We start from the raw sequence: 19460 nt of genomic DNA, 5'->3' as shown, positions 1-19460 counted from the left end.
TGATTAGAAATCAGAATTGAATTACTCACCTATACTGAAGGTAAACAGACTCATTTACAGCTACTTCACCTGTAATTGCAGCTGGAAACAGAAAACGTGAATTACTGATAAACATTAATGATGTGATAAAACCCCATTGCCCATTCAGTCTTTTTAAGACTGAATACATTTGGAGTCATTTAAAAAAAAAATAAAAAAGGACCCTCCCATCACCTTCAACATATAGTTTTTATTTTAAAAGAGGAATAAATAGATTAAATTCAGCAGTAACCATCTGATGTATTAAACATTAAAAAACACCCCACCACACCAAACAAACCAGGAACTGTGAAGTTTAGCAGTTGCATTATTTTATTAATTCAATCAAAGGAAGCTACATGTTTATGCTTCACTACACTGATTTCCTTGGAGAAGTCTGTACACTTCTAGTCAGGCAAGCTTCAGGACTTCTTGCACCATTGTTCCAATTCCATCAAAGATTTCATGCAGAGGAGCCTTGCACATGAAAGCACAGGTAGTAACTATTTTATTGGCTTTATCCACATGGGATTCATTTACATTTTTGCAAATGTGCTTACATCCAAGCTCTGCTATAGCAGATGCCGTTTCAGCATCAGGAAATCTGTAAATAAAAAGATTTTAATTAACATAAAGCAATGACACAGCCATAAAACTCTGCACACATAACTTGACTGAGAGAACTACAGTAATATCTACGTGACTCTTTAGCTGATGATGACATGGGAGTTAAAGGGGCTGTTACTATCAGATTTTCCTATCCCCTATGGAAACATCATGTGATCTAATATTTTTGAAAACACAGTCTGAAATGTGAAGCCACAGTATGTTAGAAGGTACAATAGTTTTTAACCATCTTTCCATAAGTTTGGAAGATGATACCAAGTACAGCCAAAACTGATCCTTAAAAGCTTGAGAAGCCAACTGAACTTGCAACCTTTTCCAACACCTCCATGTAAGGTGTTCCTCTGGGATCTGCAGAGATTTTGGTTTTTTTCCCCTTCTGATAAGGAACAGATGCAATCTGTTCTGAACAGAATCCCTCACTACAGCTGCTGCTAAATTTAATTCAGACGTTTTATTGGGAGTTGACAGTTCTTGAAGCAGTTTTTGCCAGGCCCTGTTCTCATGTCCCTCCCCTAAAGTGGCCCCAAACTGCTACCACCAGAAAAACTTTAATAAAAATACCTGAGTTAACCATTGGACTCGACCATCCTAGAGGACTTTTCCGAACTAAACAATTCTATATCACAGGTCAGTGTACACCTGGTTGTAGCACAAGTCACCTGACTTCATGGATTCACTCTGTCTGCCCTGAGAGCTCTGTGCCTACTACTATTATTCTAGTGAAAACTGTAGTTAATCTTCCTTAAAAGTAACTAAGTTCCCCCAGGTTTACTGGTAACAAAGAGACTTTTGCACAGCAGCCTGTCCATTTCCTAATCTTAATTCCCATGTAAATCATCTCCATCCATTTCCTTCTTACCTTCCATCTACATTTTTATCTTGACCGACTGTAACCTCACAACCAGGAAAGACTTTGGCTGCCAGAACTGGTGATATACAGCACAAACCAATGGGCTTTTTAGCACTGTGGAAGGCTTGGAGTGTGGAGTTCACATGCTCATTGACAGTACAGTTCTTGCCATCTACAGCCCAGGAGCACAGATTCTTTGCTACACCAAAACCACCTAACAAAAAAAGAAAAAACACAAAAATATAAAACCTCAAATACAAGGCACTGCTAAAAGCTATTGAATATGATACCAAATAGAAGCTCTTTTTTACAACATAATCTTGGTATTCATGGGACAGTTGAGTAACTGTACTGAAAGCCTTACAATGTCACTGTAACCTGTAAATGATGGGTATACAATGCTAAAAGTTTAACTGTTCACTTTTTTATACCATGTAGGTTATAGACAGGCCAGAAAGCTTAACCTTGTTTCAAAAAGCAACAAATAGACAAACAGGAAACCTCACATTCCTTTGCTAGTCACTAGAACGGCTGCACCATCTGTTGTGCACTCCTCAGTAAGGAAGAGGGATCAGAAGGCCAGTACTAGTCAAAAGCAGTAATATGGAATTCATGTGAGTAATGCAAACAGTGATTTGACCCTCTATAGTAATGAACTCTTGAGTTTTACTTTGATGCTTAAGCAATTATAGAAGAGCTTTTCTTCTTTCCTAGAACTACTTTTCAACTTTAAAAAAAAAAAAATTAACAGAATAAAAAACACAGGGAATTTTACATAAAATAGACATTACAACATGGTATTCTGAGACCAAAAAAAATTGTAAATGGTAATCTCCTATTAAAAATAGTGCTGATTTGTCTTTCTATAAATTAGTTTTAACAATCCTTTAGGTGCATTTAATCTTCATTTAATTGTATAAATAGATTGTATTTTACAGCTCCTTTGTCTGCTGGTTTTATAACCATCAGAATAATCAAAGTAGGGTTATTCCATATGGAATGTGCACAGCATCAACTTTCCTCCAATAAGCATAAGGAAATTTCCACAAGTACTTCAACAGACAATATCAAGAAGCTTTGCATTTTTAATATTTTTTCCTTTCCTGGTTTGCTGACTTTCAAGTGTTATCAGAAATCTCTGAGGCAAGATTTTAATTTTCAGACTTAATAGGGTTTATTTCCCTCTAAGAGTTATTACAGCAACCCCCCTGAGCCTGGGTTATAACAGCATGAAATTAACATAGAAAACATCTGTGAGCCTGTACTCCCTCCTGATCAGCCCTGACATCAACCACGCACTTACAGTGCAGGCAGATTTGTTTCTCTGTGTTATACACACACTCCCTCTGCTGGCCTTACAACAGTGTGAAAACTTTAAAATTAACACTTAAGCCCAATCATGAAGGCAGTTTTTAAGAGTACGATGAATATTTTGGAAAGAGATCTTCAGCAAGTCATGATTTCCTCATGATGCTCCAGCTTCCTCATTTCTGGAAGTGCTTACAATTACCTCCATCTGGAATGCAAATATGTGATCTCTAAATAAAAAATTATCCATAAACACCTTTAGTACAACCTGATCAGCAGATGAATAGATACATAATTAAAACAGAGTGTACTCCCATCTGTCATGGAACATAATCTATTCGGCAACCTGCTGTTCTGCCAGCATTTTCAGAGGCCCTGAAACTAAGGCACTGCCATGTAACTGAGTTCTGACCTAATTTCTTACTCTAGTCATGGTTCTTATCCACATGTAAGTAGTGAAGTTTTCACAAACTTTAGTAAGAATGAATGGTGGGATGCATAACTTAATACCAAAAGACCACTCTGGCATTTTAACTTAGTGAACTATGAATCAATAATACATTGAGTTAAAAAAATCACAATTTTTTTTAAAGATGAGCTCAGCTGGTCAGAGCATGGTGCTAATAACACCAAGGTTGTGGGCCCAACCCTTCTGTGGGCCATTCACTTAAGAGTTGGACTTGATGATCCTTGTGGACTTTCCAAAACAGAATATTCTATGATTTTGTGATACCTACCAGGGAAAATGACAGCATCAAATTCACTAGCTTTCAGTTCAGCCAAATCCTGAATGTTTCCCCTTGCCAACCTGGCACTTTCAACTAACACGTTTCTCTTCTCTTCAGCTGGACTTCCTTTTAGGTGATTGACTACATCCCTTTGCTCAATATTGGGGGCAAATATTTTCACCTAGGAAGAGAGATGAAGCAATTTTGTGAATGTAAATGAAAGCCATACATATTTGTCACAATAAAGATAATTTAATGAAAACACATTTTGACCCTGAAGCCTCTTATCTAAGTTAAGCAAATTCCACAGGATGCATCTAGCACATTAAATATCTAAAGCGACATATGATATATTAGGATGGGTAAACACAGCCATTCTTCCCATCCTATTCCTGCAGCATTTTGGCAGGAGAGTATTCTTATGCCAACATTAAGCTTACTGATTTTGCCAAGGCAGATAAGCTCAAGGACAAATAGGACACTGTAATTTATACCAGCAGCCCAACTGGACATACAGCTGACTTTGAAGAAAGGTTGCTTTTAACTGTTATGGGATGAAAGTGCTGAAGAAGTTTGACATAAAAAAAGTTGAAGATTGAAGTTTTACAAGCATTTCTAGAGCAAACATTAGAGTTACCAGCTGTCCTAAAATGCCAGCAGCAGAAAGGAAAAACAAAACACAGAAGAACCGATTTTGGTTAGACACAAAAGGAGAACACTGCATCAGAATATAAAGACCTGTGACAGGTGTACCACAGGGGCTGTTTTCCCGTGTCTGTTTTGAAGCTTCCTTTGCAACTTCTTAGAGATGACAATTTTGTGCTATAGATGAGGGTGCTGTTGCTACCATCAGATACCTGGGTCTGGCTACACACAGACAGTGACCACCTTCTGCCATCTGAAGCCACAGATGGGACCAAAGCACACCACTACATCCTGGTCCAAGGCTTCTCTGACCAGAGAACTAAAAGTTCCAGCTTACAAAAGACAGCCCAGAAACAGTGAGCAGAAAACAAGCACGTGAACCCCAGAGAGGGCTGCAAAACAAACTGGAAGGAAGAACTTTAACCCATCCTCAGCTCCCCACGGCCAGAGGAGAAGGGACAGGTCTCCACCTTCTGCTTGCTCCTGGGTTCACAATATCACAGATTTGCTAGAGCTGGAAGGGACTTCTGGAGATCATCCAGTCCAACCTCCCTGACCAGGCAGGGTTACCCAGACAAGGCTACACAAGAATGCATCTAGGTGGGTATTGGCTATCTCCAGAGATGGAGACTTCATGACCTCCCTGGGCAGCCTGTTCCCATGCTCTGTCCTCAATGTAAAGAAGGTCTTCCTCATGATGAACTAAAACTCCTTGTGGTTTAGTTTATGGCCCCTGCTCCTCATCCTGTCACTGGGCACCACTAAGAAGAGCCTGGCACTGCTGCCCACAAAATTGGATTGATTACCTTATGTGTGACAAATAATTACATACTCGAGAGAGACACTGATTATTTATTTCAGAGTCGTGCAAGCCTGGGTGTTTGGTGGTATTCCACCAATCAAGCCCACGTCCAGTGGGCGGACTTTTTGTGCCATTGTCTATACACGGAAATTCAGAGTAATTCTCCAAGTGCAGCCCCTCTATTATGATTAGGTGGTCATTTCCATACAAGTTTTGCAACTCCAGTTAACTTCTACACATGCTCAGGGGAATGGTCTTCACCTGGGCAGGGGTCTCTTTGACCTGTGGGCATGACTTCTGGTATACTAATTGAGTTGTATTAATTGCAGTCTTGCACCCAGCTGTCTGTGCGACCTCAACCCCTGCCAGAGGGCAGGTCTTTGGGAGGGGATGAATAAAACAGGGGAGAGGGCAACCCGAAGAGAGAGATTATGGCTGAGCAGGCCCTGCAGGGCGCAGTGGCGGCGCAGGGAGCACCGCAAACCGGGGGGGGCTCAGGGCCCACACAGAGTGAGACTCTCGGCCGCTGTGTCGCACACGGCGCGCCGGGCCGCGCACAGACACACAGACACAGACAGACACACAGATATACATATGCACACCCCCACACCCCGCCGCTCCCCGCTACCTCCGCGCCGCCGCGGCTCAGGTGCACCAGCGCCGCCGACGCCTCGTGAATCTCGCTGCCATCGAAGACGCCGCAGCCGGCGAGCACCAGCGCCACCCGCTTGCCCATGGCAGCCGCCCCTCAGGCCCGGGAAGGAGCTGCGCCCGCCGCCGGGCCCGGGCCTGGCAGCGCCCTCCCCACTCCTGCTACTCCTGCCGCGCCTGCGCCGCCGTCTCCATCTTCCGCCGGCGGGCGGGGCGGGAAATAAATGAGGAAACGTGGAAAAGCAAAGGACCGGTGCCTGTAGTTTTAAATAAAACGGGCTCAAATGTATTTTCAGCCACGCGTGTGCGGCCACTGCGGCCCGCAGTGGGGCTGTGACGGGCAGGTGCCGCAGAACGCCCGCGTTCCTGTCGCTAGTCCCAAAGTTGCCGGGCCTCGCAGAGCCTCGGGGGTGCCTATGAGGTGGTTGAGTTTTTGGGTGTTGTTTTGTTTTTTTCGGGTTGTTTGTTTTTTTTTACGCATAGGGCTATAATCGTGTAACGAAAACCGGCTTGCAAATTGCATTGAAAACCAAAAAAAGAGTGGGGTTTGGTGAGAGGCCTGCGGTGCTGCCGGGTCCTGATGCTGTTTGTTTCAGTGGTGCCTCGCTCATCAGATCTACTCAGTCTTTTATTCTCCCTTCACCTCATGCTGGGTTTCAAGGGGCTGCTTCATTTAATCAGGAAAAACTAAGGCATTTTAGCAAAGCAACCTTTCTTCCTTCACCCACTCCCAGCCTTAGTCCCTTAGGGCATTGCTTTAATGGACCAAAAGTGAAAGAGTGCGTCCCCTGTCTCCTCCTTAGGACTGTGCACACAAGTGCCACACCAGGGATCAACTGTACTGAATATTAGTAAGATCTCTCCGTTTTTCATGAGCTGCCTCTCTTATTATAAGAAGAAGCTTGTGTTGAATAATGAAAACTTACTCTTCTACTGGACCAGAGGACTGAAAACCTGGATCTTGTAGAAAAATGAGAGTGTCTTCCAAAAATTTGGAGTATGGGTTTTCTGCAGAGGACATGAGACTGAGTAGACTGGGTAGAACAAAAAATAACATTTGAAAGCAGAGCCTTTTCTTGTAGCAAAATGCATTCAGTTGAATACTGATTGGTTGGGAGTCTGTGTGGCATGGTAGACAGGGAGATTCTGGAACAGAACAGGGCCAAGATAGGGAGATTCCCTGCTAAAGGGCAGACTCCTGGCTGCTGGATAATGTTTACTTCAAACAGTGTAGGGCTTCAACTCAGTCTACACCACAGCCCACACTCAGCCTCTTAGGATTGAATAGGGCTACAGCATAGCTCCACTGAGAATCTCCAGAGCTGGAATCCCACTGGAATCATCTTTATGCTTGAGAGCTAGAAGAAAGCTTCTGCCTGGAAGGAGTTTAAGCTCAATGCATGTTTGGAGAAATGAGTGTAGTCCCAAACTCTGCTGTGTGTTAGGGCCAGGGTTAATGTGAGAGCAAGGGAAGTGAGCACCTTCAGAACTGCAATTCCCTGCTCATTTCTGACCTGACTTACTGGCTAGTCTTTCTGGATGGATCCCGGACCTGAATTACCAGTAACCTCATCTCCAGTCTTGTTTCTGGCCCTGTCCCTTAGATGGACCTCAGATTCACATTATAGGGGGTCCTTTTTCCTGGATGAACCCTAGACTTGATTGGGATATGATAATCCTATCCTACTTCAGGTTCTCTGTGTCACATCTCTGTGCCTGTTCTGTTTCCTGATCCAGCTCCAATCTGCTTTTGCCATGTCTCTGCCCTGACTGTGTCACCTTGTCATGTCCCTGTGTGTCTTAGGTCCATGTTTTCATCCTAGCTCATGACGTGTTCTTGCCCTAGCTCTCTGTCACCCCAAAGTAGCCCTAAGAGGACTCCTCTACATCCTGGGCCCACAGAAGCAAGAGAATTTCACAAGGAGTACAGCTCTGAAGCCAAATGTTTGCAAGGTGAGAGGTCACACCTTGATGGGAGAAGAAGCTGTGGTCAAGGCCCTCAGCACCCTAGTAGCCCTATAATTACCCTGGCCAGCCTCTGCTGTGGCCTCCACCCACACACTCCCCCGCCACAAATCCGTGTGCGCTTAGGCCTGGGCATCCAGATATCACCTGAGCTGCGCTGCAGGTGTTTCCTGGTGTCCTGATGTAAGGGTCGCTCTTCCTGCACATCCCATGAACTGACCTTGGCACAAGTAGTGTAATCCCAGCCTCTACCCTGCTGTATCTGGGATACAGCTGTGCTGGATCCAGCCACTACTATGTGTCTGTTCCCTTTCAGAGACTGAATAGCAGTGAGCTTCCACCAAGAGTCTGATCACAAGAAAAACCCATGGTGATGTGGTAAATGCAAAGTAACGCTGAAATGACCAATGCATGGATTGGGTCTGCGTCAGTGGGGTACAGGTGGGTTCAGGTGTGGCTGCAGTGTAGCTCAGGTAGGAGGCATGAGCTTTGGCTTAAACACAGCTCACCAGGAAAGGAGCAGGGAGCTCCTTCTGAGATGTCTCAGCACAGCAGAAGCAGTTTCTGACTTTCCTTATAAGTTTTTATCAGACCTTGTTTGAGCAATCAGCTGCAATTGCTGAAAGGAAGAGAACAGGCACTGTCCCCTCCAGACTTCAAGGGGTTGAATTACAGGTCTGTCTAGACCCCAGGTCTTTTCCTGCTGCCCAGGATTTGAGGAAGATATTTTCTCTAGTGGAAATCCTTATTTGAAGCACCTTAGTTGCCTGACAACATCTGTTAGGTTAAATTTGACCTGGACAGCTCTTTGTATTTCACAGGAACCCAGCTGACTCATCAATTTACATTTTCCTACTCTGCAGCAAATCCCAGATGGTTCATCTCAATTTAAAACTCATTATGAACTTCTTCTGCATCCTCATCCCAATGCTCATTCTATCTCTCAGGCTCCAGCAGACCCCCCCCTAGTATCCCACCTTGGAAAGAAATTATTTTCATCACCTGCCCCCTAAGCTGGCAGACAAAGGAGGAGCTGCCCTGCAATCCCAAATGTTTACTGAACTGCACATCTCTCATCTGAGCATAGCTGCCGTCCTATCTGCCAGGGTCAAGGAGGTTGTGAGGGGAACTCTTAGCAGTATCTTACAAAGCTCAGTCATTCCAACCCTCCTGTAGAAAAAGACACGGCTTTCTCCCAGCCCAGCTCACAGTTCAGGTGGTATCTCAGGCTATGTAGCAAAGTGTAGATGCACAGAAGTCCTGTTTCTGGCTTTTTCTCAAAATTTCTTTCTTGCTCCTCAAAGGCAGAGATTGTGCCTCTGATGAACTCCTGTCTTTCAGAGCAGCTTCAGCGTGACTTCAGGTAATATTTGTACTTCTCAGTAGGCATCCAGCTGGCTCAATAGCTAACATGTGCCAGTGTAAGTGGAAAAAAAAAACCCTGTGATCAGTAAAGCTGCCAGATGTGTAGCTTTATCTGCTGTGGTTCATATGTATAATTTTGACTTTCCCATTGAATGGCACATTGCCAATGTGTGCATAGGCTGGGAGATGTGCAGCTGTGGTGTAAGCACCATCCACAGCAGCCCATTTTTGTGAGACAGAGGCTGTTACTTCAGGTGCAACTCTGCCTCTCTGCTCTGACTTACAGTGTGATGACTCAATTACAAAGCCAATCTGTTCAAGCCCGCAACTTCTGACTGATGCAGCAGGATTTGTTTTCCCTTTTCTCTCCATCCCTTCCATCTTGTTCATGACAAGGGTGAAGATGGAGAAGGTACTGATTTATAATGGGAAACCACCAAGAGTCTTTGTTGTTTCAGGAAAATGCTCAGTTTTCAGTAATTGAAAAAGAAAATACTCTGGGAAATGAGAAAAATTTAGGAATCCTATCAGCTCTAGAATTTGATCTTTGTAGCCAGTCTAAGTATTCACTCAAAGTCTGCTAGTGGACAAAGAAACAGATCAGCTCTGTGGGTTTCTAATGGGGAATTTGACATGTTTCTGCATAATTAATTAGACAATAGTTTTTTACCTCAAGTATATTTATTCCTAAATGTATTAGTGGTTTATTTTCTATATTCACAACATACCTCAGGTTGCATGAGAAAAAACCCCCAAAAAACAATGTACCTTGTTGCAAAAGTATCCTGTGGGATGTGATGAAGTGAGACATAAAAATGCTATTAAAATAAATTAATTAATTTTAAAAACCCCTTCAGCATCTTTATAGTGGAGATTTAATAATCCACACTGCAAACATATGCTGAGCCAGGACTAAGAACCCATTCATACTGCATTTTGAGTTTGGCTAGTGAGCAGATATGGCACCTTCCTTATGCCATTTTACTTCCTTGCATCCTGGTTTCAAAGAAGGGATAAATTAGCCTTCCTTCATTTCATAAAGCACTTCCAGAGTTACACATCCAAATCTCTAGCACTAGGAAATGTGGCTGTATTCCAAACAAACATATCTCTTCTTGAACAGATGAAAGAGCTGGTATACTGTACCACACTCAAGCTATGAAACATTCATGATTACTTTGTTTTCTCAGAAATAAACCCAGAGATTTTATAAATCACACACAATTAACATGCATGAGATAAAAAAGATATATGGAAATATAATTTATTGGTTATGTAAACATGCATTAAATTAATGTATAATGCTGAATGGCATGGATTTTAAAAATAAACACTATAGAATCAGGCAGCAGGGAAGTGAGATAAAGAAATGTTGCTGAAATTAAAGGTTTTAAGGTTTTCTGAACATGTTTAGTACCCCCAGCATTACTGAAACTGATATTCAGCAGCCTATCCTACATTTTTATGAAGGATGCAGGGTTTTCCACCTGCAATTTTGTTTGAATATATAGCCTAGCATTGTGCTTACTGGAAAACTGATTGTTCTTTAAAGGCTCACATGAAATGAGCAGGTATATTTTTCTGTCTCCTGATAGTCAAAAGTCCACAGCACAGTTATTATTTACCCAGTGAATAGCACACACCAGCCTTTTCACTCTGGATGCCAGCTACTAAACTTAGCCTTCTGGACTCTGATGCCAGCATAGCCAGTTTTGAACTCTACGGAGCTGGAAAAAGCTGTTTTCTGGAGGGATGCTGTTGGCAAACCTGTCTTCACAGTTTCTCTTAGTTCATCTGCAAGATAGTTCTCACCATTGTCATAAAGATGAGAGAATAAACTGCTATGTGATTCCTGAAACGTAAAGTGTTATGATTAGAAAAAGTGTTCTGAAATGGGCGATGGATATACAAACTGAGCTTGAAGCTCTGAAAATTTTCAGACAAGACTACTGGGCAGTCTGAAGAGGTTCAGGGTTACAGGGTTTATCACAGCAAAAGCCCCTCCTGACATTTGATGAGGCCTCACGTTATCATCCCATGGCTAGAACCGGAGGTCACTCCCTTAGTAGGTTCTGGGTGTGAGGATGGACACTTGATGTGTCTTTTACAGAATCATAGAAAAAAAAAAAAAAAAAAAGGATTGGAAAAGACCTCTGAAATAATAGAGTCCAACCTAGAGCAGTCCCATGTCAACTAGATCAGGTACTCAGTGCAGTCTGTGCAGTCTCTTCTTAAATACCTTCAGGAAGAGTGACTCCACCACCTTCCTGGGCAGTCCATTCCAGTATCTAATCATCTCTTCCGTGAAGAAATTTTTCCTAATGCCCAACCTAAATCCTGGTGCTACTTAAAACTATGTCCTCTCATCTTGTCACTGACTATCTGGGACAAAAGGCCGACCCCGACCTGGGTACAACTTCCTTTCAGGGAGCTGTAGAAAGTGATAAGGTTCTCCCTTTTTTCTAGGTTAAACACCCCCGGTTCCCTCAGCTGCTCCTCGCAGGACGGGCGCTCCAGCCCCTTCACCAGCCCTGACGCGTCTCCAAAGCAATGCGCCAGAGGAGCCCTACTCCAGCTAAACGATAACACCGTGTACTTGGTGTTATAGTTGCTTGGATCTCCAGAAACAGTCACACTTCAGCCTTGACTTTTCTCAGGGAGGATTTGGCACTCGGCTGGAGGAGGGGGAAAAGCACCCCCGCTCGGGCAGGTCCTGCCTGCAGCCCGGGTTTGGCGGGCAGTGCCGGCCTCCCCGACCCCGTGGGCGGTGCTGGGGCGGTCCCTTTCCGCCCGGCCTCCTCCGGCCCCGCCGCTTCGCCCGCAGCTGCGGGCCCGGCTCCGCCATGGGCGCCGCTCGCTGCTCTCGGCTGGTGCCGCTGCTGCTGCTGCTGGTGCTGTGGGGGCCGCGCGTCTCGGCGGGGCTCCGCTCCCCTCAGCGGCGCTGGCCCGTGCCCTACAGGTGAGTGCTGAGGCAGGGCCGCCGCGGGCCCGACAGCGCTGCGCTGCTGCTCTGCTGCTGCTGCTGCTGCTGCTGCTTCTTCCCCCCTGTGTACTAGACTAGAAAGGCCGTGGGAAGCTTCCCCTTTTTAATCTCGGCGTGCTGACCATTGACAAGGTGTTTGGCGTGTTTGGCTCGTCAAGGGAGCCGTAGTGCCGTCCCAGGCCGAGAGGTGCGTTTGATCTCAGCAGCGGGAGGGATTGGTGCCCCGGGAGTGACTGCCCGCCTTTAAACACGCTCCTTAAAGCCCGCAGAAAAGGTGGTGATGAGGAAATCAGGGTACGGCTTGTTTTGCTTTTTAAATTTAACTTTACGTCATGCTTCGTGACAAATGAAACGGCACAAAACCCCGTTCGCTGCTTCAGAGCGGCCTGAGCTCCAGAATTCCTGATGGTGTCGGGGACAGCAGGAGAGACAGCACATTGTGGCGTGAAAATAGCGATAGATTTGTCTGTGCCGGGGAAATGAGCCCCTTCAGAAGAAGAGCTACTCTTGATTGTTTATTTTGTGCGGGTTTGCCGTTTGTAAAGGGAGTAGTTATCAATGTTTGACTGTAACTTAATAATGCACACCTGAAACTTTGAGAGCCTGTTGTGCAATTCCCAGCAGTTAAATTTATGTCAGGTGATGTCTGAAGGAGCTGATCTTGCAGTCACGAGTTGTTGGGATTTTCCAGCAAGTGAAGTAGTTACAAGACTGGGTCTTGGGATGGTCAGATTTGGAGAACAATCCTGTTGGTGGGATATACTCAGAAATGTGGGGTTTTGATGCTTCTTAGGTAACATGCATGTACCTTCTTGTCACATGCAAGGTGCAGTGCAAGGGCTAATTGAAAATGTGTGCAAGCTAGAAACAGGACTTGAATGTGTGGTAGTCCTAAGTGTTTGTTTTCTGTGTGTTTTTTTCAAACATACTCATTTAGGGTTTGGGGATTGTTTTTCCCTTCTTTGTCTTTTCTGCCCCCCTCCCCGACAAAATAAAGGCAGATATGCTGGAGTTCCAAGTAAGCCTGGGGAAGAAGTCCCCAGGGAAAATCACTGATGCCTCAGTTGAGCTGCTGGCTTTAGTATTGCTCAAGAAGTCCTGTGTCCTTGAGTCATCTCATGGCTGGGGTATTTGTGTCAGTAGCCCTGGATAGCTGAGTGTGTTAGACTCTGGGGCTAAGCAGACAAGTTCTGGACAAGCTGTGCATGCTAATTCCTTGGTAACAGGAATATAGGAGCCTTAAGTAAGATACAGTGAGTGACCCTAAAGGAACTTGGAAGAGGAAGACTTGTTGCAGTGGGTTGACCTGGATGGATGCCAAGTGCCCACCAACATCATTCCATCACTCCCCTCTACAAGTAGATGGGGGAAAGAAAATACAGCAAAAATTTCATGAGCTGAGGTAGGACAGAGCGAGGTCACTCATCAAATACCATCAGAGGCAAAACAGACTCAACTTTGGGATATTGACTGAATTTGTTACTAATAAAATTGGAACAGAATAATGAGATGTGAAATAAATCTTAAAAACACCTTTGCCCCACCCCTCTCTCCTTCCCAGGTTTTCCCTCCTCCCCTAGTCGTGCAGGGAGATGGGGAATGGTGGTCAGGGTCATTTAATCAGATGCTGTTCCTTCAGCTGCTCAGGGGAGAGGAGTCCTTCCCCTACTCCACTGTGGGCTCCCTTCCACAGGAAACAGTTTAACATGAACTTCTCCCACAGGCAACAGTTATTCATGAACTGCTACAGCATGGGTCATTCTTCCCTGCAGTTCTTCAGGCACAGCCTGCTCCAACATGCATCCTCCAGAGGGTCACAAGTACTACCAGGAAGCCTGCTCCAGCCTGAGCTCCTCTCTTCATAGGTCTGCAGCCTGCTCCATGCAGGCTCCAACGTTCAAAGCGTTCTTTAAGGCATTCACTTGCCCCAGTGTGCGTTTGTTCCATGGGCTGCAGGGGAATCTCAGCTCCAGCACCTGGAGCAGCTCCTGCTCCTGCTCCTTTGCTGACCTTGGTGTCTGCAGGGCTGTGTCTCTCACATATTCTAACCCTGCTCTTCTCTGGCCACAATTACATTGGTGCAATAACTTTTTTTTTTTTTTTATTTCTTAACTCCGTTATCACAAAGGTGTTGCTGTCATTCCTGATTGTCTCAGCCCTTCCCAGTGCAGGGTCCATCCTGGAGCTGGTTGGCATTGGCTTTGCCTGACATGGGGAAAGCTTCTGGCAGCTTCTCACAGAAGCCACCTCCGTAGCCACCCTGTTTCCGAAACTTGGCCACATACACGTGTCAAAAACGTTCTTTGCTGTTCATATACAGTGTGGTAAGGAAGTGGATTGGGCCTTCAGTTTTGTTTTTGAGATTTAATAGGAATGAAATGGGAACAATGATCCCATCTACAGTATCTAAATTAGCATAGAGGGATTAATTATTTTTCTGATCTTGGCAATATTGTAGAGTCAAAATAGCTGCATCTGGGGACCTCTTACTAAGGAATACCAAGAACAAAGTCAATCCCTGTGTAAATAAATTGCCAGGAGAATGTTTTTGAGGCAGATCTCAAACTATCCTTTACCCAGCATCTGTGTCTCTGATCTTATGTCACCCTTTGTAATCCACATTATTTCCACTCCTTCACAATCAGTACAACATGACTTGCATTTGTGAGCCTTAAGTTCTGAAATCCTGTTTTTGCAGATGAGCACCCCAGCAGCTTTATGAACCTGTGTACTCCATGTTGCAGTGTCTGGGTCACACAGTCTGTCTTTGGGGGTGCTGGACACGTAAGCTGTCCCCCTCAGGAAGCCATGGCAGTTACTCCAGCAGCAAAGCTGTGCTTGTCATTCTGTGTGCTTCTCTTTCTCAACACAGGCGCTTTGATTACCGTCCAAAAGCTGATCCTTACTGCCAAGCTCGTTACACCTTCTGTCCCACTGGCTCTGCCATTCCCGTTATGAAAGAAGAGGATGTCATTGAAGTGTATCGATTACAGGCTCCAGTATGGGAATTCAAGTATGGGGACCTACTAGGACATCTGGTAAGGTGATGTTTTTAACAAAGTTATAGTGACAAATTCAGCTGAGTTTAACAGCAGGTATCAAGAATGGGAGCTGTAAGGTTGGGATATGCTCGTATGCATGAATATTAGAGCACGCAAGCTAGGCTACATGTAGGGAGGATACTTAAAGAGCACCAAGTTTCTAACAAAATGTACAGGATTTAGCTCAGCTAAAGACAAGAGCATGAAACCCATCATTGGTGGGTTTGAACATGTTCCCCCATGTAGCTGCATAATGAGTGCTTTGTATACGTACACCATTATGTCTTGGATGTCTCTTCTTCTGTGCTATCACCGCATCAAGAAAATACTTTTATTTGTCCCTTTATATCAGATAGAATAGTTGCTTAGCGTCTTAATATTTCTCGTTAAAAATTCACATATTTGTTTGGACATTGGTATCTGTCAGGAGCAGACAGCCAGCTGGTTGTAACAGTGGATCATGAGGACTTGTTTGCTTTTTTACAGCTCTTTCTTGAGTGTTATGATCAGTATGGAGTTGAAGTTTCCATTCATGGAGTTGTGCAAATATGAAGTCTCAGCTTTAGTAATATTTATAGTTATAGCAGTAGCAAAATTAAAAACATGATTCAAAACATGATTCCTAACTAATAAATGCTAGTGAATCAAAACAAAGCACAAAGAGTCAAAAATTGAAATAGATACAACTATTGTTATCTCAGTTGTTAACTAAGTTTGGATTTGTTTTTACTATACAGCTTTTAAATGAAGTATTTATCTCATTAGTTTTATGGCTTTCATTAGCAAGATCTGGTTTTAACAACTTTAGTAACTTTAATAATATTAATACCTTAATAGCTCTTTATTTCTCTCATACCCCCATGAAGTTAAGGATTTAAAAGTCAGCTTGAGTCTTGATGATGAGCTCCCACTGAGTATCTGCCTTCAAGTGACAGAATTTACAATGGATAGACACCCACTAGCATGATGCTCTGATAAAAGTATGTGTGTCATGCAATCTGGTGTATTGTGCTTCAGTGTTACTGAATCCAAGATGTTACAGGAGCTCCCTCCCCTCTTCTCACCCTGTTACAGAACAGCTCCTGAGCATCTTACCTTCTGTACAGGTCAAGCTGAAGTTGTTATGAAATCAAAGTTTTGGTGATTTGGTTCTTTGTTTCTTGTTTTTTAATTTTCCAGAAAATCATGCATGATGCTGTGGGTTTCAAGAGCTCTCTAACAGGCAAAAACTACACAATGGAGTGGTATGAGCTCTTCCAACTTGGGAACTGCACATTTCCACATCTGCGGCCTGGCATGGATGCACCATTCTGGTGTAACCAGGGAGCTGCCTGCTTTTATGAAGGAATAGATGATGCACACTGGAAGGCAAATGGAACTTTAGTTCTTGTGACCACAATATCAGGTAAATTTTATAGATGCTTTGGATAATGTTAATACAAAATATAGAGTCAGCCTTGTCTTTTGTAAAGCAGTATCTTTTCATTTATGTTCTGTAGACTATTTGCAGTGTTAGTCAATGATGCTAATTTTAAACACTCTCTTGAATACAGAAAGTGGTCTGAGGCTGCTGCCTTTTGAACAATTCACACTGGAGAATTGTTAAGTGAGAGTTGTTTGGTGTTGCTGTACAGAAACACGAGTCTCTTGAGTGTAAAAATAGCAAAACAGCTTATACAGAGTCATTATGGACTCTTTTCACATAGTTTCACCAAAACAAAATCTTCTATTGTGAAGTAGCAGATGACTGCTGAGATAGAAAAACTGTTGAAAACATGCTCATTACTGAGCAAACAAGTATGGTATATTTAGAAACAGTCTCAAAGATATAAAAATATTAATCTCTATTTCTGTCTCTCTCATTATGTGTCCTAAAAACTGTGAAAATGTCCCCAGTAATAGGTCTCTGTCATAAGTTGTAGAACAAACCTAGGCCTTACACCTCAAAATACATAGGTGATCACCAGAAGAGTCTCCTGGCATATATTCATCACTGCAATCCTGAAATAAAAAGGTCATCCAAATAAATCTGATTGATTACTCTAGCAATAGAGTGAATGACTTACAAAAAAAGTTCACTGAGGACTTGGAGAGTTACAGTTTGTGTGACCAAAACCACTTAGTTTCTGAAGTTGGTGTAGTGTGCAGGACACAGCAGATTCAGCTTACAGCTCGTGTGATGTGGCACTTTGTGTGTGCCCAGTTCCACCCTTAGCAGCTTTACTGGCCTCAGTCTCTGCATAATCCATCCAGTGCTGCTGAGAAATTCTAGGCAATTCTTTAAACAAGGCAGTAAAGTGGAGCTGCTTTCCTGTGGGTTTGTAGTTTGTGACTGAAGTATTTGATGCCTGATATGGTTGGATTCTTATGTATGAGTAGCAAGTTAAAATTTTTCATACAGCTGGGGAACTTGTCATGCATCCTCTCTGTGGATTATTTGATGCCCAAGAAAGGTGAGGCTACACTGGTGCCTCATGTAGGCATTGTTATAGTCCTCCTCACCTCTCTCACTTTCCATTTCCATGAAACTTTTAAGGGAATAGGATCTCTGAGAGTTTTCAGTTGTCTGAATTTCACAATAGCTTTCAGATTTCTAGTCAAAGAGGGTGAGTGGATGCAAGCACAGATGAACAGCATCATGAGCTGAACTTGCTCCCTTCAGAGAGCTGGAAAAGGCATCCCATCTTAGTGGTCTTACATCCCACTCATAATTTGTCTCAATTCAGCTTTGCCAGCTGTGGAGTTGCTAAATCAACAGGGTGTCTCAGTCTGCATCTCTTTTGTGAAGACATGAAAATTTCTGCTCTGAATTTTTGAATTTAATTAAAACTTGAAGTGCAGAAGTGTTGGTCTGGTGAGCATTTTGTCAGCATCTCTTGTAGACTGTACTACCTCTGCCATGTTTGTCTGCATGGATAAAGCAAAATGAGAAGTGTCACAATTCTCTGATGTTTGAATGTTCTGGCATAGTAGCAGGAAAAGGATCAGAGAAAGGAATTACAGTTTCAATAAGGTGCATGTAAACATAGTTTATTCAGTGGGTTATCCCTTGCCCCTCCAGCCTAAGCCTTGTCTCTGTGTATGGTGAGGTAGTGCAGGTAAACTTTTTCAGGGGGGCAAGTGAACTTTGAAATAGATGGAAAATATTTTGCATCCTGCATTTGTTAGCTCATCTCTGCAATACTTATTGTCATCCCTTACAGGAACCATGTTTAATGAAATGGCACAATGGGTAAAATACGACAATGAGACTGGCATTTACTACGAGACCTGGACAGTTCAAGCAAGTCCCGACAAAAGGTCAACAGTGTGGTTTGACTCCTATGAGTGCTCCAAGTTTATACTGAGAACCTACCAGAAGCTAGCTGACTTAGGAGCTGTATTTAAGAAGATACAAACAAACTATACAAGCATAATTTTATTCAGTGGAGAACCTATTTATCTGGGGAATGAAACATCTATTTTTGGACCAGGAGGAAACAAGACACTGGCAGCAGCTATACGAGACTTTTACAATCCATTTAAACCTCATCAGAGTGTCAGAGAGTTTATTGTGGATCTTTTCAAAATAATTGATCATGTCATCTTGAATCATCAGTTTTACCTCTTCTACAACTTGGAATACTGGTTTTTACCTATGAAGTCCCCTTATCTCAAAATAATTTATGAAGAGGTCCCTTTGCCTGTTGGACACAAAGCATCCTTTGGTGTATGACTGCCTAATGAAGAACAAAACATGCCTTTATGGCAGAATATTCTTAAGGATTTTGGAGCGCTACCATGATGGTGTTAAAGGGTTGTATGTTTCACTGCTGACTAAAACATTGTGTTGGGAAGGCTTTGCTCTACCAGGTGAAAGACTCTGCGTTTGTTTTCATACTACCTGTGTAACACATTCTTGAATGCTTCAGCATTGCTGACCTGGCCAGCTTCTGTGTAAGCATGGCCCCTGCTGCGTGAAGGGAGACTGCAGTGGCTCCTCTGGCTGAGCTCTGCAGTGCCAGAGGGGGAATGGGGAGGCAGCTGCCTGCTCTGGGCTCAGGTGCTCTCCACATGCATGGCCACTGGCAGCAGATAGCAGCTCGCCACCAAGAGAGGTGGGACACAAGTGACAAGGACTAACTCACTCAACATGAGTGTCTTGATGTGCCCAGTTCCTTCAACATGTGCCTTACACTGATGTTCCTGTAGTTCTTTGGTTTGTACAGCTGGGACCTGTGAACTATTCTCTGGTATTCTGGGGCAATGAATGTACAGGAGGATGGCATGGGTGACGCTTTTTCACCACTTTGTTTCCTTCAAATGCACTGTAAACACAATACAGGTGGCTCTTCTTCAGTTTCATGTGTGTTCATGTGTTATCTGTGGTACAGATAAAAGCCAAACTGCCTGTTTTGATGTTCAACTGATGCATAACCAGTCTACTGTCTGAAAGTCTACTTGAGGCTTCAGTTGCCAAACTACCACAGTCAGTTTC

At 43.6% G+C, this 19460-nt stretch overlaps 2 protein-coding genes across 3 annotated transcripts; one reads left to right on the top strand and one right to left on the bottom strand.

The window, feature by feature from the left end:
• Positions 1-326: 326 nt before the first annotated feature.
• Positions 327-5796, bottom strand: LOC107201958 (glutamine amidotransferase-like class 1 domain-containing protein 3A, mitochondrial). The gene is made up of 4 exons (XM_015622045.3): positions 5607-5796; positions 3541-3712; positions 1505-1709; positions 327-622 (listed from the first exon to the last, which is right to left on the bottom strand). The coding sequence occupies exons 1-4, from the start codon at positions 5712-5714 to the stop codon at positions 430-432; spliced, it is 678 nt and encodes a 225-aa protein (XP_015477531.1). The 5' UTR covers positions 5715-5796; the 3' UTR covers positions 327-429.
• Positions 5797-11538: 5742 nt separating this feature from the next.
• Positions 11539-19327, top strand: CLN5 (CLN5 intracellular trafficking protein). 2 transcript variants are annotated; one of them, XM_015622019.2, is made up of 4 exons: positions 11539-11918; positions 14815-14980; positions 16163-16388; positions 18187-19327. In XM_015622019.2, exons 1-4 carry the CDS (start codon positions 11803-11805, stop codon positions 18696-18698), a joined length of 1020 nt encoding a protein of 339 aa, XP_015477505.1. In that variant the 5' UTR covers positions 11539-11802; the 3' UTR covers positions 18699-19327. The 2 variants fall into 2 exon arrangements, with proteins under 2 accessions (XP_015477505.1, XP_015477496.1); XM_015622010.2 differs by lacking the exon at positions 11539-11918 and having other exon boundaries at positions 14043-14980.
• The last annotated feature ends 133 nt before the right edge of the window (positions 19328-19460 follow it).

The sequence above is a fragment of the Parus major genome, chromosome 1, assembly GCF_001522545.3.
Source record: "Parus major isolate Abel chromosome 1, Parus_major1.1, whole genome shotgun sequence".
In the NCBI taxonomy this organism is placed as follows: Eukaryota; Metazoa; Chordata; class Aves; order Passeriformes; family Paridae; genus Parus; species Parus major.
The sequence above is the reverse complement of the archived record's forward strand: the minus strand, read 5'-3'. Positions and strand labels throughout refer to the sequence as shown.